The following is a 16,423-nucleotide window of genomic DNA, read 5'->3' on the forward strand; positions in this document are numbered from 1 at the left end:
CTCCCAGACCTAGAACGGCTCGCCGGAAATGCATTGATATTACTTCCGGAAGTCCGTTCTAGGCCTCGGAGGCGGCCCCCCCAGGCCTAGAACAAACCACAGGAAGTGCATAGATGTCACTTCCGGAAGTCCATTCTAGGCCTTGGAGGCCCAGGCCTGCATCCAGAGAACCGGATGTTCAGGTATTTGAATACCACCACTGGGCTAGGGGCCTCTTATATTCAAATATATGAAACAAAATCTTCCTAAATTAAGCATTTCTCCCAGAATTGATATTCTCTTGAATTAGAAAAAGAAAGTGGATTGAGCTTAATCCAGTGTTGTTGTTGTTTTTACTGTCCAGCAACCTAAATAAAATGTTTTATTGGTTCCAGAGTGAAAATTCTCTTCGGACATTCAGAAAACCCTTTGTCAGTAGCAGAACTTCAAGAGAACACCATCAACTGAGTTAGTATTCTCACATCACCATTTAGGAGATGATCCTGGGGTCACAAAATTAATTCTTAGAAGTAAATGGACTTAGGATTCAAGTTACTTCCCATTAAAAATAAGACGACTTAATCCTTAATCCAGTATTGCATAACCTATCAGAACTGTGGTCTTTGTCAACATAAAAAGCAGAAACCTTGTTCTTACCCTAGCGTTCCTCTCCCTGACATAGGAGGACTTGGTGGTTTCTGTGTAGGAGGAGTTGTTCTTGACAAAGTGCCAGTTCTTGCAGGCTGATTGCTTCCATGCTGAAAACCAGAATAAATGCTTTAATATTTTTTTAAATGGAACAGTTCAAATAAATGTTGTGTGCTTCAACATCATAATATGAAGAAAGGATTCCCAGACAGGTTTTAGAATACAGCTTATTTTGCTGCTTACTTGGTTAAGCTTAAGAGTAATTCATTTCTTCCACCATCCCTTTGTAATTTCACGCCCACCAGTGAATATGCCCACCAGTATGAAACAAATTTGACTTCAGTGATCATATTAAACCAAAGAAATTACTTTTAATATTCAAGATTGGTCAATATATTCACTTTTTCCAACTGCATCTGATTAGCATAGGCATGCAAATGTTTCTGGGAAACCTTGTTTAAAACGTTAAGAGAAAAAGCAACTGCTGGATCAAAGCAAAGCACTATGTTGTTAGAGAAATTAAATGTTATCTATGAATAAAATGCTTCTGTTGATGTATATCAGTAATATATTAACTGTCAGTTGGAACCGAAATTAAACACATCTAAATAACCTATGAGTGAAAAAGGAGCAGAGAAGTATAGGAGAGAGCACTAGCGTTCAAGTGTAATGGCTTAGCCTCTATTGTCATAGAGTGTTCTGGGTCAAATGATAAATAACTCTTCTTACCTTGGCTTTTAGCCACTTAGGTTGGCAAAAAGAAAAGGAGGAAGAAAAGCAGAAATTAATGGCACATCTATCACTGTCCATATGGCAGGTTTTAAATACTGATGGTGCAATGAATATTTTCTTGGCATATTTTTTTCCCCAACTGATAGTTGCAATTCAGATACAGCAAACTTTCACTTGTGACTAACAAATTTCCCCCAAAGATTTGTAACTGTTCTTCTCTCATAACCGAAAATATAGTGTTGTGGCTACAGCAATTGTGACACACTCTGAAAACTAGCACTTAATACACAGACTGAAGAACAACTTGCCAACATTTTCAGGTAGAAATGAGGAGAGACTGGGGATGATGGCAAACTCTACTAAAATTCCCCTGCAATTTGATGGGTACAGTACAAATAGAATTTATTAAATAATGTTACATGAAACCACCCAAATCCAGATGTTGATCAGTCTATCCTTTATTGAGCTGATTTTATAATAGGTCAATTTGCATCACATTATGAATGAAACAGACCTTTCTATGCTGCAGTTGTGCTTCTACCCCAAAGCTGCTTTTATAGAGATAAACACTAGTCTAGTTCACAGTATGCCAGCTTAGTTCACACTATTTTCTCTTCATCTAGTTGTACATCTAAGCAGCAACACAGTAAAGGAACTGTGCTTCTTCTAAAACTTTGTTCTTTAACTCATACCCAAAGCATAAAAAAAATGTGAGCTTGTCCATGAGAAGCCTAAGTACTTCTACAGAATTATAAACAACTTATCTTTCCTTCCTTCTGAACGCTTCATTCAGACAATTCTTCTTTTTCTTTGGTGCTATATATAGAAATAACACCCAGCTAAGAAAACTAGGAATGTAACAATGACAGTCTGATCCAAACAAAATGTGCTTAAGAAGAAGCCAGTTATTCTTAAATCATGTTTCCATGTTCAAAATGATTATGTTCATGATCCATCTCCAAAAAAAGAAACAGATACAGAATTTTTGAACGTTTTGAAGGCCTAGGTCAGGGGTGTCAAACTCAATTTCATTGAGGGCTGCATCAGCACTGCGGTTACCCTCAAGGGGCCGGGTAGGTATGGCCAGGGTGGGGGTGGCCTACTGGATGGGCGTGGCTAGAGTGCGTATGGCCTACTGGGTGGACATGGCCAGCTCTACATCGTTCGCATCAAGGGTGCCTATGGGGGCCTGGGCAGGAGTGGGACAGATCTGAGGGTCTCTGGCAGGAGGAGGGTCTCTGGGCCAGGGCCAAGGTAGTGGGGGCCGTTCCCTCACTGTTTCCAGGATGGCTTCGCAAGCCACATGAAACCACTTCGTGGGCCGGATCCGGCCCCCAGGCCTTGTGTTTGACATGTCTGGCCTAGGATGTCATAGAAAAGTTATATAACTACAGGTAGTCCTCAACTTACCACAGTTCATTTAGTGACCATTCAAAGTTACAGTGGCACTGAGAAAAGGTAACTTATGATTATTTTTCACAGTGGCAACCTTTCCAGCATCCGTATGGTCATGTCATCAAAATTTGAATGCTTGGCAACTGGTTCATATTTATGACCGTTGCTATGTCCCAAGATCATGTGATCACCTTTTGCAAGCTTCTGACAAGTATAGTGAGTGGAGAAGCCAGATTCACTTAATAACGGTTACTAATCTATAAACAGCAGTGATTCATTTAATGACTGAGGCAAGAAAGGTCGTAAAATGGGCCAAAATTCACTTAACAAATGTCTCACATAACAACAGACATTTTGGGCTCAATTGTGGTTATAAGTTGAGGACTACTATAGTGGTTCTTTCAGTGAATATATTTACTATATGAGGTAAATAATAAGACTTTTGATCTGAGATTATTTAAACTCAATTTCATTATCACTACTACAATCTGGGAAATAAATTTCCTGTTCAGAAATGCATACTTCAAAATTACAATTGCATATATTTATTTAAATGTATTTCATACAAGACAACCAACAGGAAATTTCCTGTTAGGTTTCAATAATCCATGTGAGATGGCTAGATACATAAATGAATTGATTGGTTGACTGACTGACTGACTCAATGGATAGATTGACTGAACTGATTGATTGACTGAATGGATTGACTGATTGACTGAATAGATTGATTGATTGACTGACTGACTGACTGAATGAATGAATGAACGAATGAATTAAATTCATACCAATTTAGATATTCTGCATATGTACATTCTTCAACAAATTAATACCCTGTCTGTAAATGCTTGCAACCTCAAATGAAATGCTCCTTGCACAAAAAGTGAATAATAAAAAGATTACCTATCTCCCATGGCTGATTTTATCCTGAAGGTTTGCCACACAATTTAAACAATATAATCCATTGGGATTCCAGAGTGCCTTATCTTAATATTACCAGCTCTCTGGAGCAATGCTCACCCTTAGATCTGGATAGCCACCCACTCTGCTGTTGTTTAGAGGAGCTGGGAAAACTTAGCTTTTTTACCCAAGCCTTTGGCAAGGGATTGTGAGGCTCCTCAGTTCATAGTGCTTGCTATTAACAATTTTATCTTTATACTTTATTTTTGTGTGTGTAATTTCTTTGATTGTTATGAACCAATCAGAACTTGTTGAGAGTTGGGCAGCACACAGGTTTAATAAATGAACATGGTAATGAAAAAGTTATAAAGGCTTGCTGAACACATCTAAATTTGACCTCTGATTACTGCTGTACAAGATTCATAATCAGAAATGGCTGCCTTTATAAAGAATGAGACCCATTAGGAGCACAATGACTGGTAATTTGGGCAATTTTAAATGTACAGAGTTGTCATTTTATAGTCTTTTGCACAGCATGTCTCTGCTTAAAAGGCTTCAAGGAAGTGACTTGCATAAACTGCTTTAAGGGGGAAAAGCAGGTCTGGTATTATACTCCTACTTCCTTGTTCCTTTAACAGCTCTGCACCATTGTTTTTGTTCACTGAGCTTTCACCAAAACAGATGTTTAACATATAGCACTACTATAAACTACACAAATGCTTCAGCAGTTTCAAGAAATTATCATCTTTGTTTCTAGGAAAAAAATTAATGTAACAATTATTTTTATATATGCTATGAAAGCTAAAACAAGACAAAGTATTGCTTATGTCAAATATAAGCATTTAGCCTCAAAAATAAACAAGCAAAAATATCCCTTGATGTAAATATTACAATAATATTTATTTAACATAATGAAATAGCAATCTTCTCTTGATGTAGTGATTCAGCTATTGCATCCAGTGGCAAACAAGTCTTTAATATTCTCTTATCTAGCATATCTGGGGGGGGGGACAGAAAATGCTAACTTTTTGACATAATAAATCATTATATTTAAATTTATCCATGATTACTCTTATCAAATAAATGTGATTTACTTCAATTAATCAAAATTAAAGACTGGCTACCATTTAAAATTTAGATGCAGTGGTAAATTCTGGTTGACTGAAGGGATTGTCTATTATTGTCTCTGGAATATGCCACTGCCTTCCCTTCCACATAAAACATTCCAGCAAGATAAGAGGGCTGCATATGAAACTCTAAGGTTTCTGTCTACACCAGGGGTCTTTAAACTTGGCTCTTTTATGACTTGTGGACTTCAAGTCCCAGAATTCCTCAGTCAGTTTACAAAAGTTTGTAAACTAGGCTGATTATGTGGGTGATTCACTTTATGACTATCTTGAGATATGACCATAATAGACAGGCTCCATTGTAGTCATAAGTGATGTACAATGACTACAACTTCTATCTCCAGAAGTTCAAAAGATAGTCCTCATAACTGCTGTACAATACAGCAGGGAAATTAAATCTCACTATCAGAATAGTGAAAACTCTTTAAAGTGGAAGGGCAAATATCATAAATGTATTTTTGGATTCATGACAAAGGTGATATTTGTAGCCATGTATATTCTGTACAGAATTTTGTATACATATAGTTTTTCAGCAACATAACATGATAATTACTTTTTCAATAAACTTTTGAAAATAAATTCAGTTCATAAAGAAATTAGGAAGCTAACATTTGGATACAAAAAGCTTAAAAGCTAATATAAAAAAAGAAGAAAATGACCATCACCACCAAATATTGAATTTATTTTGTAAGTTACATTTGAATAAACCACTTTAGCAGAAAATCAATTTAGAAGGACCAAAATGAAATATGGTATCAGTGTTATTTGTTATCTTAAAAGATTGACAATGTCTAGAACAAGAACCAAAGTCTTACCTTCACACCATGGCCTACATCATCCAATACTGTGTAGTCTATCGGTTTTCGAATATACCTTACAGGACGCTCCATGTTTGCTGGAGCTATAATTTTGTGTGTTCTGGAAGTATTCTTATTGGTGGTCAAAATGCCAATCTCTCTACGGGCAACTTTTTCTTTATGTATATCCACTGTCTGTAAAGAAAATAAAACACACAAATGCATGCTTAACAATTTGAATTTTATTTTAATGATTTTTTGCATAATAAATAACATATTACATCTTGATCAATATAGAGAATAACTTTTTTCTTATGTTTGATTGCTCTCTGAACCGAACAGAGAGACTGGGCCCTAAATATAAGTAAAACTGGAAAGAAATTGGATGTAGGACAAATAGCTCACATAACATATACCATTGTTCCAAACATCATTTGCTAGAGCATTCTCATAGTTTTAAGACAGTGTTTTCCTGCTCAGCTGGAGATTGCTTCCTCCCATACATTCTTGCAATTATGGTGCAATTACACAATATGGAGCAAAAAAGACATCCAAGATCATACCTTTCTTTAATTTTAACTATACCCATTAAATAGAAAAGGTAAATAACAGTCTACATATAATCACAGAAAAGGTAGCTTTTCCTATAAAACAACTTGATCTCAGGAAGTGTGCCATAATTAACAGAAAGTCAACATTTTGTAAGAAAGAGATGGAACTCAAAAGTAATTAGAAAAAATATCCTGGAAGAAAATTAGTTTTCTGGTCACAGAAAAATCTAAATTTAAAATATTATGCATATATGAAGAACCTCTAATCAGAAACTAAACATTTTTCAAACTATAGAATTCTTCTATTCTGGGAAGATATATTAAATTTTGCTAATTATTTTTTTACTTTGCTGACGTTTGTAGTTTTTAACTGCGTTTAAACACATCCTGGCAAGTTGGTGCCCATGGAAATTCAATAAAATAAATAAAAATAAGGATAGTAAATGGTAATAATACATTTGTAAGCCTCCTCCTTTTCATGGTTTCAGGTTTTTAAATTTTTCTCCACTATGAATCAGGAGACTTAGCATATAGACACAAAATTAAAAGAAAAGTGGAAAAGACATACTGGAAAATTGTTATCAATAGCACCAACTACAAGATTACTCTCCCAGTTATATATTCTACAACTTAAATACAAATTACTAATGATGCTTTTGAGATATTTGAGATAATTCTAAATATTATGTTTTACAATATAAAGGAACCACAAATACAAAGTCTCTGTACCATTTATAATTTCACAAATCACAAAACACAATGCAATGTAATTTGGAAAACAACTTAAAAGGTAAGGGCTTATATAAATATCAAGAATAAGAACTTATTCAAAATGAAATTTTACTAACATATTCAAAATTACCAGAAGAATAATCTTTCTTGTACTTGATGCTACTGATAACAAATTTTCAGTATGATTTTTCCTCTTTTAATTTTGTGTCTATGTGTTAAGTTGTTTAGTTTCCTAATTCATAATGATGGAAAAATTTTTAAAAAGTTTGCAATCTATAAAAACCTGCAAAAAATATTTGAATATCTTAGTAAAATTTCAGATTTTGGCAATGGTGTTTGCAAATGGTTTTGTTCCAAGGTCCAGCCCCAGCTAACAATCAGAATTTCATTTCAATTGCCCAATCAATCTCTTAAATTGTAAGTTTAACATAATAGCACACATTTTGCACATGTAGCCAAATCCCAACGTCCGGCAATCTTTTCTTTAGCTTCATCCTCAATTGCCTTTTATTCTGAAGATAATTATTGTAAGAAAATTATTGTAATTATGTATGCAGATGTGGTGCATCCAAATTCTAGAAATAGACCAGACATAGCAAGAATTATTTGGCGAAGATCAAACTTTACCCTGGATAATTTTACTCTGTCCGGAAAACACTGCGGAAAGTTAACATTCAGAAAGCAGCAGGCCCAGATAATATCCCTGGACATGTTCTTAGGGAATGCGCAGATGAGCTGTCTTGTGTTCTCACAGATATTTTCAATTTCTCATTGCAGCACGCAGTGGTCCCATCGTGTTTTAAGACGACCATCATTTTGCCAGTGCCAAAAAAGTCCACAATTATAGGCCTCAATGATCACTGTTCAGTTGCACTGACATCCATCATTATGAAATGCTTTGAGAAGCTGATAAAAGGTATTATTGTATCTAGCCTCCTACCAGCATTTGACCCGCTTCAGTTTGCTTACCGACCAAATCGCTCTACGGAGGATGCTATTTCTTCTGTTCTCCATCTGAGCTTGGATCACTTAGAGGAAATAAATCCTCATGTGCATTTGTTGTCAATTTCAGTTCAGCATTTAACACAATCATTCCCCAGCATCTAGTAGACAAATTGGGCCTTTTAGACTTAAACACTTCTTTGTGCAACTGGATTCTTGATTTTCTTACTAACAGGCCCCAATATGCGCAAGCTGGAACAAATATTTCTGACACCATTTTCTTGAGCACAGGTTCTCCTCAGGGCTGCATCCTAAGTCTGCTGCTATTCACCTTGTTGACCCATGACTGTTGTGCTAGGTTTGTCACCAACCATACTGTGAAGTTCTCAGATGATACAACAGTTATGGGCCTTAATCATGATATCAATGAGGGTGCTTACCACAAGGAGGTTGAGGGTTTGGTGAACTGGTATAGGGAAAACATCCTAGTTTTAATTACTGGAAAAACCAAAGAGATCATTGTCGATTTCAGAAAAGGCAGGCACAGTCACACTTCTCTGTGCATTAATGATTCACCTGTGGAGATGGTTACCAGCATCAAATTCCTGGCCGTTCAGTTAACCGTAGGCTGGCTTGGTTGCTCAACAGCGAGACACTGGTGAAGCAGGCACAGCAGCACCTTCATTTTCTGTGTCACATCAGAAAAGCACATCTTCCTTCTCCTATCCTTAACACTTTCTATAGAGAGACATCCTGTCATACAGCATCACAGTCTGATTTAGAAGAATCACTGCTTCAGATAGGAAGGCGGTGCAGAGAGTGATCAGGATGGCTGAAAAAATTATTGGCAGTTCCCTCCCTTCCATCCAGGACATAGCACATAAGTGTTCTTGAAGAGGGTCCGCAAAATTGTCTGGAACACTACATATCCTCTTCACGACCTGTTTTTTTCTTGTTACCTTCTGGGAGGAGGCTTCATGGTATCCGAAGCAGAACATCCAGATTCGGTCAAATTTTGTTCCATACAGTATTAATCTTGTGAACTCTAAAGCTTCCTCCTTCTGTTATGTATTCAAGATGGACAGTGATTAATATTTATATTACTTACCATTGTGCCCACATTGAAAATGACAATAAAGGTTATCTATCTATAATATATTCATAGATTGCTGGAAGAATAAAAAGTGACCTCAAGAAAGAATGCCATAACATTTATACAGAACCAAGAACACCTATTAGAATGTACATACATACATACATACATACATATATACACACACACATGTATAAATAATATAATATAAACTATTAAAAGACTGCATGATAAAATGGATGCAATTTTTTAAAGAAATAATTACATTACGAGAACTTATGAAAAAATTCAGTGACATTTACTCCAACCTATACTTTAAGAGAAAATTAGTACAAAATGTTTTACAGATAAAACTTCAGCTTTTCTACTATGAATTTTCTAAAGCAAATACATTAAAACACAAATTATTAAGGTATGTGCTAATAGTATGATTAAACATGGATAAAATTGAAAAAGAGTCACTTTGCCAATAATATTAAACTGGAAAACCAAAGCTGGGGAATGCTAAACTTGTTAAACTATCTTTGTTGGACTATCAAGTTCCATGGTTGCTATAGTCAGATTTAAGCTGCCAATACTCTCAGCTATATAATAGACTTTTGAAAAGAATGAATCTCTCTTACACCATCATTTTATTCACATAGATATTGAGTCACTGTATATTAAAAGCCTTGGTGGAGCAGTGGGCTAATGCCTCCTTAAGTAACACCAGCTGCCTGCAATTAGTGCAGGTTCGCATCCCACCAGGCTCAAGGTTGACTCAGCCTTCCATCCTTCCGAGGTAGGTAAAATGAGGACCCAGATTGTTGGGGGCAATAAGCTGACTTTGTAATAATGCCGCTTGGGGGGTGTATGAAAGCCCTAATAAGCAGGCATATACATAGAATGAAGGCTACTGCTAAGCTTGTAAGCCGCCCTGAGTCTTCGGAGAAGGGCGGGATATAAATGGAATTTTAAAAAAATGGACTTCAAGCCCTCAAAATCGGCACTGATCGCAATACAACTTGCTTTGTAATCAGACTATGTGATAAATATATCACTGTGGAAATAATGCATACTTGCAAAACATGATACATCTATTGGCATATCTATAATTCTACAATATGCCTATACAGGGCTTTTTTTCTCATAGAACGCTCAGAACGGTGTTCCGGAACCTTTTTTTCTTGCAAAAAAAAAACACCAGCTCCCTTATTGGCTTTCCTAAGCCTATTGCAGGGCTAGCAATCTTGGCTCTTTTTTTATGACTCATGGACTTCAACTCCCAGAAATCCTGAGCCAGCCATGCTGAGGGAAAAGGGAGAGGTTTCCAAGCTGAGCCATGCTGGCTCTGGAATTCTGGGAGTTGAGTCCACCAGTCACAAAAGAGCCTGCACTAGAGGAGGACATTAAAATTATTTACAGGATTACTTCTTTAGGAACTAAACTTTTAGATTCTAAAACAGCTAATTCAAAAAAGCCAACAGGAAAGAACCTCACATTATTCATCTGCTTCTGTCTTTTGGAAGGTAAAATTAGATAACAAAATAATCTATTTCTTATGTTAACATCTCTGCAATGAAATCAAAGGTAAAAGGAAAGAAATGAGAAACATTTTTCTCAATGTAATATGTCTAATTTAGCTGATTCTAGAAAAAAATAGTATCTTTTGTACACTCTTGAAAACTATTTTGAATCTAAACAATTCTGAAGAATGAAATATTCTTAATCTGGACTTTACTTTTACTGTTTGGACTGTTGTGTGTTTTGAAAAATAGATTATTTAGAATCTAGTTATGTTGCACTTCAGTCTTTAAATAATTAACCTAGCATATACATAACAATATATGATGTTTTCCCTGGTGAGCTTAACATCAATAACAACATTTATTTAAAAGGCTAAAATAATTTCTGGTGGTATTATCTGTATATTAAAATTTTGGACAAGCAGTGATCATGTATCCTAGCAAAAGATGTTACATATGTGCATAAGCGTAGTCAGTAGCATATGCCTTTTTAAAAATATCAAACATGCAAAGAAACAAAAATAAGTCCAAAATATCTGTATTACATCCAGAGATGCCAACTTTGCAACCAATATTTCTCATCCACAACTATGGCACCCTAAGGATACCTGCATACATGCAAATGTTTCTCTGGGATCAGTAACACAGCAGGGATTGCTTTTTCCTTCCAGTAACATATACCTAAAACCAGTTTATTGCATTTGGCAATTGTACTAAAAAAAAATTCATTGTCAACCAATATATAATTCATTTAATTTGAAATCAAGTGAAAATTGATTTAAATTATTTTATTAAAACAAATTAATGGCAATTCTTTTATAAGAAGTTGCCTCAAACAAAATGAGTTTGACATGCCTGCTCTAGATCGTTGAATGCTCCAAAATAAATTCTAGACCAGGCCTGTACATGCAACCTACCAAGCAACCTTGGATAGAGCACAGACTTTTTTAAAAAAAAAAGTAATAAAATCACTACCACTGCCCTGAAAGTCATGTTGCCTAATGCCTCCATGCCTAATGCCTCCATGCCTTACCATGACCACAAGCTCCAACACTGTAGATGCTCCTCTAGTTACCAAATTAGCCCACCAGCATTCCTTTGCAGACCACAAAGATTTTTAATTTATCAGTGTGGGCCTTTCCCTTCTACAAGTTGCACAGATCTCTTCTAGATTTTCCTCTTGCCTTTCCGAGTTAACTCCTTGGTCTGTCACTGACCAAGAATTGACTTTGTAGGGAAGCATATTATCATTTGATGTATATTTAACATATGTTCTACTTTTACCAATTATATAATATTTGTATGCAATCCAGATGGCGAGGTTTGGGGCAATTTACAATAGAAAAAATATATTTTTAAAATCATAAGATTAAAACATAAAAGCAGGGCTTTTTTCTCATAGAACGCTCAGAATGGCGTTCCAGCACCTTTTTTTGCACACACAAAAAAAGCTTTTGCACAAGCTATGCTACTCCCTCTATTGGCTTTCAAAAGCCTATTGCTTTCGAAAGCAGTTAGGAATTGCTGCTGAGCGTGCCAAAAGACCTGGCTAGCAAACGTTGCACTGACTAGTTGTCTGCAGCGAAAGCGAGTAGGTAGGAACTTTGCATCCCTCCCTGCTGCCCAACTACACCATCTCAACTAGGTAAGTAAGAGAGGACAAGGAGTGGGAGGTGGGTTCTGCGGAGTCCATGTGCACTTCTTCCTTGTACTCACCCATGTAAGCCAGGCTGGTGGCCTACCTGGTGCTGCACCTGCGCCACCGTTGCTTCGCCCTGCAGGCCTAAGTGGCCATCCTGCATTGCCTGGCCCGCACTGCCTCCGCTGCCCGCCCATGCAGCCCCGCCATATAGAGCGGGCCCTGCTGCTCCCACATCACCAGCCACACCAGCTCCAGCCCCGGGGGGGAGCCCGCTGCCAACACCCCTCGCACCCGTGACCATAGCAGTGCCGCTCCCCTGCCTCCTGCACCTGCCAAGATGAGAGTTCTGGCACCTTTTTTTTTTTTAGAAAAAAAGCACTGTGCCTATATATACATGGCTACCTAGAACCATATCTTGTCAGCTCTGACAAATCATAATAACATCCGTTAAAAGCAAAGTGTCTGCTTTATTGGCTATAAAATAAAGAATGATGGATGCTATTTATTTGTGTCAATTTCATCATAGAATTCTTTTGGGTAAAAGTGAAGGGATACCAATATTTTTGGCAGCATCTGTAAATCCTCCTATTTTTCATAGGTTTCTGTGAAACTCTTTTAAAAAATTATTTCCTTCTAATTTGAATATATATGACTTGGGCCTTTTACTTTAATTTAGAGGCTTATTTTATTTTGTGATATTTTATTATATTGAACTATAGCATGCTCTAGTACTAATTGTTGTTTTATGTTAAGTTTGCATATACTTAGTTATAATAAACATTTGGAAGGTAATATTACTGCTATCACTAGTATTAGATCGATGATGTAGGAAAGCATGAGGCTATCATGCAAAAGTGCCTAAGGTCTGAAACATAAATTCACTACCATGTTTTTCCAAGCTTATCTACTTGCAGCAATGCCACTTCTTTAAAAAGATTTACCTCTAATAAACAGCCAATCATTTCCTCTATACATGTTTACAGATGCTGTGGATCTTTTGGATAAAAATCTGGTATGTATTTCATAATATTATTCAAATGTCATGAATGATTTGAAGAAAAATTGGGTCAATGTGCAGGAATCTGTTTTGCATCTTTATTAATCAATATCACTGCAAAGGAAAAGAATGTAAAGTTCTCAGAAGGCTAACCCTTGGCCCTACAAAACTCCAATCTCCCAACCTCAAAACTACCAAGTTCTGTTGAACTAAAAATAGATGAGCAGGAATTAAGAGAATCTTTTATACACCTTGCAATGTAGGCGAATCAAATGATCAAGCTGGTTGACCAGCTCTATTTCCAAGAAGGTGCTAGAATATTACATATTGACTTTTCCCCCTTTTCTTGTAATTATCATTAGTACCAACCATATAAAAGGTTGGAATGTGACTTAGATTCCAGATATACTGAGCTAAAATTCACATATCTTCCAACTAGCATGAAGAAATCACAGGATAGTTTTTCATAATAACAACTCCTCCCAGTTTATTCTAACCCAGGGTCCCCAATCCCGATCTATGGACCAGTACCGGGTTGCAACATGCCTGTAACCGGTCCGCACAAACAAGCAAACCCCATCCGGGGATGCAGGCAGCACACAAAACCATGCCCTCTCTGGTCTGCAGAAAAACCTCTCTCCACGAAACCGGTCCGTGGGGCCCAAAAGATTGGTGGCCTCTGTTCTAACCAATTTATAGATGCATTATATTTTTTGCATAAATAGTTGTTTTGTTTCAATAGTAGTTCTGTAGCAATTTGCATATACACTGAACTTAAACTTACATTATTGAACGATCTAGTAATAGGCTGTGATTAATTTCCAAAAATTCTAATACTGAACATTTTCACTAGGAAGTGGAATAAGGTCATGATGTTCTTGGTCCTAGGTTTACGTTCTACAGAATGAGAATAGAAAATTTGGTTTGAAACACAAAAATCCAGTATCTGGAAAGCTTATGTTTCCATTATTAATAATATACTCACAGTCCTCAGAGATACTCAGATAAGTTTGGAAAAGCAGGCAGGCAGGCAGGCAGCAGTTAACAAAGCATTAAAAGCAAGATATTACTTGGATTTCTAATATCAGAACCCAGATACAGACTTTAACTGTGTTTTCTTTTAACACTAGAAAATTATATTACTGCTCCTATAAGCTGGAACTTTCCTAAACAAAGCCCAGGAATAAGAATCTGCTGTAATCATTGTAACTATAGCAGTTTTGTTATTTATAAAAATTGGATTTACAAATTTAATTTATTTTTGAAACTTGCCTTTTTTTGAAGAAATATGTCGAAAGGATCTAACAAATGTTTATTTCTTGTTGACTGTCAGGTCTAGCTGACTGTCAGGTTTCTCCCAGTTGATGCTAGAAAATTCACAGGCATTATTTCAAGGCCAAAATGCTTTGAAAAATGTATGTTTATTGCAAACACTAAAGATCTATTAAAGAAGGAATTCAGCACCTGCTAAATGTAAAGCACTGTTTCTAGTGAAAATATCTTGTTCCTGCAAGATAATTAGTTAACAATCTCTCACCTATGTTTATTTGCCACCTATATCAACAATACAACACACCAGCTTGATCTCAAGGCATTAATTTCTAACACTGAGAGATTTAACCAGTGGTGGGATTCAGCTGGTTTGCACCGGTTCACATGAACCGGTAGCTAAATTTACCTGAATTCAGAGAACCGGCTGGCTTCTGGAAGTCCAGAAATAAGAAATATGAAATAAGATCAGACAAAATGAAGAAATATGTTTTCTTAAAATAAACAGAAATATTATCTTTCCTTAATCTGTCAAAGCTGCATGGCTGAAGCACCAAAAATAAAAATAGGAAAACAGGAAATGTGCAATCTTTTTTTTTTATTCTTTATACCCCACAAAGTTAAGGCACATACTCAATATTTGTGCTTTTGTATGGGAAATAACTTCAAAATGCATAATATGGATACGTCCATGAAAACAGATGCCCAACTAATCAGACCTTACTCACTTCCATTTAAAGCTTATCGATAGTATCCAAGATTTTATACTTTTCATTCCAATTTTGATATTTTCAGTTCTGATATGTGTCCCAAAAGCACCTAAAGACATATACTGAGATATATGAGTAGATTTTACATTGAAAGGATAATTGCGCTTTAAAAATCAGAAGGGGATTCTGTACAAATAGAATGCTCAATATATGCTCAAAAATGTATGCTCAAAAAAAAGCAGGAACATAAGCCTGATGGCTCCTTCCCTAAGTCTTCATTCCATCTTTTAAAGCCTTTTTAAATTGGTATCTTCACAGTTTAATTACAGACACAGGAAAGGTTTCCTTTTCATTGGGAATCTCTCACTTTCATTAGAAGAGAGGAACTTCTTGTATCCGTAGAAGTATCAAGGTTGGAAAGTATGATCTTCACTATATTTTCTCTTTCTTTCTTTCTTTTTCTTTCTTTCTTTCTTTCTTTTTCTTCCTTCCTTCCTTCCTTCCTTTTCTATCATAAAATTGCAAATATTGGGATCTTTCTTTATGTGTGTTACATGGACAAGTTTGTTGTTCTTTTATTTGTGTATTAAATCTGTACTTCTCTTTTCTCAAGGGGTTAAAGATTGTTGTATGCAGCATTCCTTCCTCAATTCTTTCAGGCCAATAATCAGTGAGGCTGGCTGTGTTGAAAAATAATAATTGTATCATCCAGTGAGGTCTCATGGCTAAGAGTTGAATTTCATCCTAAAGTTTTATCTTATTAAAATTATACTATACAGGTAGTCCTCACCTTACGACCACAATTGAGCCCAAAATTTATGTTTCCAAGTGAGAAAGTTGTTAAGTGAGTTTTCCCCCCATTATACAACTTTTTTGCTACATTTGTTAAGTGAATCATCGCAGTTGTTAAATTAGTAACAGGGTTGTTAAGTGAATCTGGCTTCCCCATTGATTCTGCTTGACAGAAGGTTGCAAAAGGGGGGTCACAAGATCCTGGGACATTATAACTATCATAAATGTGAGTCAGTTGTCAAGCATTCGAATGTACCATACTTTTCGGACCATAACTTTTCCCCTCCCAAAAGTGGGTGGAAAAACGAGGTGCGTCTTATGGTCCGAAGGTAAGCGAAAACACTTCTCTCCCGTTCAGTCAATGCAGTCCATCAGCTCCATTGGAAAGACGTGATTGAATGAAGACGTGGAATTCTCCGCCCCGGCCCTGTGATTGGTTGGCAGGGGAGGAAATACAGACGTGCCTGCCATGCCTTCTGACTGCCTCCCCCTCCCTGCGTGCGCACATTTTCTTTTACCTCGCTGCTAAAGAAATAGTTTTTGCTAAACTAAACTTCAACTTCCCTCCGCCCAGTACGTGCCCACAGAGAGGGCCTCCTCAGGGTGCCTCCGGTC

At 36.5% G+C, this 16,423-nt stretch overlaps 1 protein-coding gene across 3 annotated transcripts in view; it reads right to left on the minus strand.

Annotated features, from left to right (window-relative positions):
- Nucleotides 1-16,423, minus strand: part of ABI1 (abl interactor 1) — a 95,342-nt gene that overhangs the window by 26,266 nt on the left and 52,653 nt on the right. For all 3 annotated transcript variants that reach the window (XM_083376193.1, XM_083376192.1, XM_083376191.1), the window contains exons 3-4: nucleotides 5,594-5,770; nucleotides 637-737 (exon numbers count right to left, since the gene is read on the minus strand). In XM_083376193.1, the coding sequence (XP_083232319.1) occupies nucleotides 637-737; nucleotides 5,594-5,770 (278 nt within the window). The remainder of the gene's footprint in view (nucleotides 1-636; nucleotides 738-5,593; nucleotides 5,771-16,423) is intronic.

This window comes from Vipera ursinii, assembly GCF_947247035.1.
Source record: "Vipera ursinii genome assembly, chromosome: Z".
Taxonomy (NCBI): Eukaryota; Metazoa; Chordata; class Lepidosauria; order Squamata; family Viperidae; genus Vipera; species Vipera ursinii.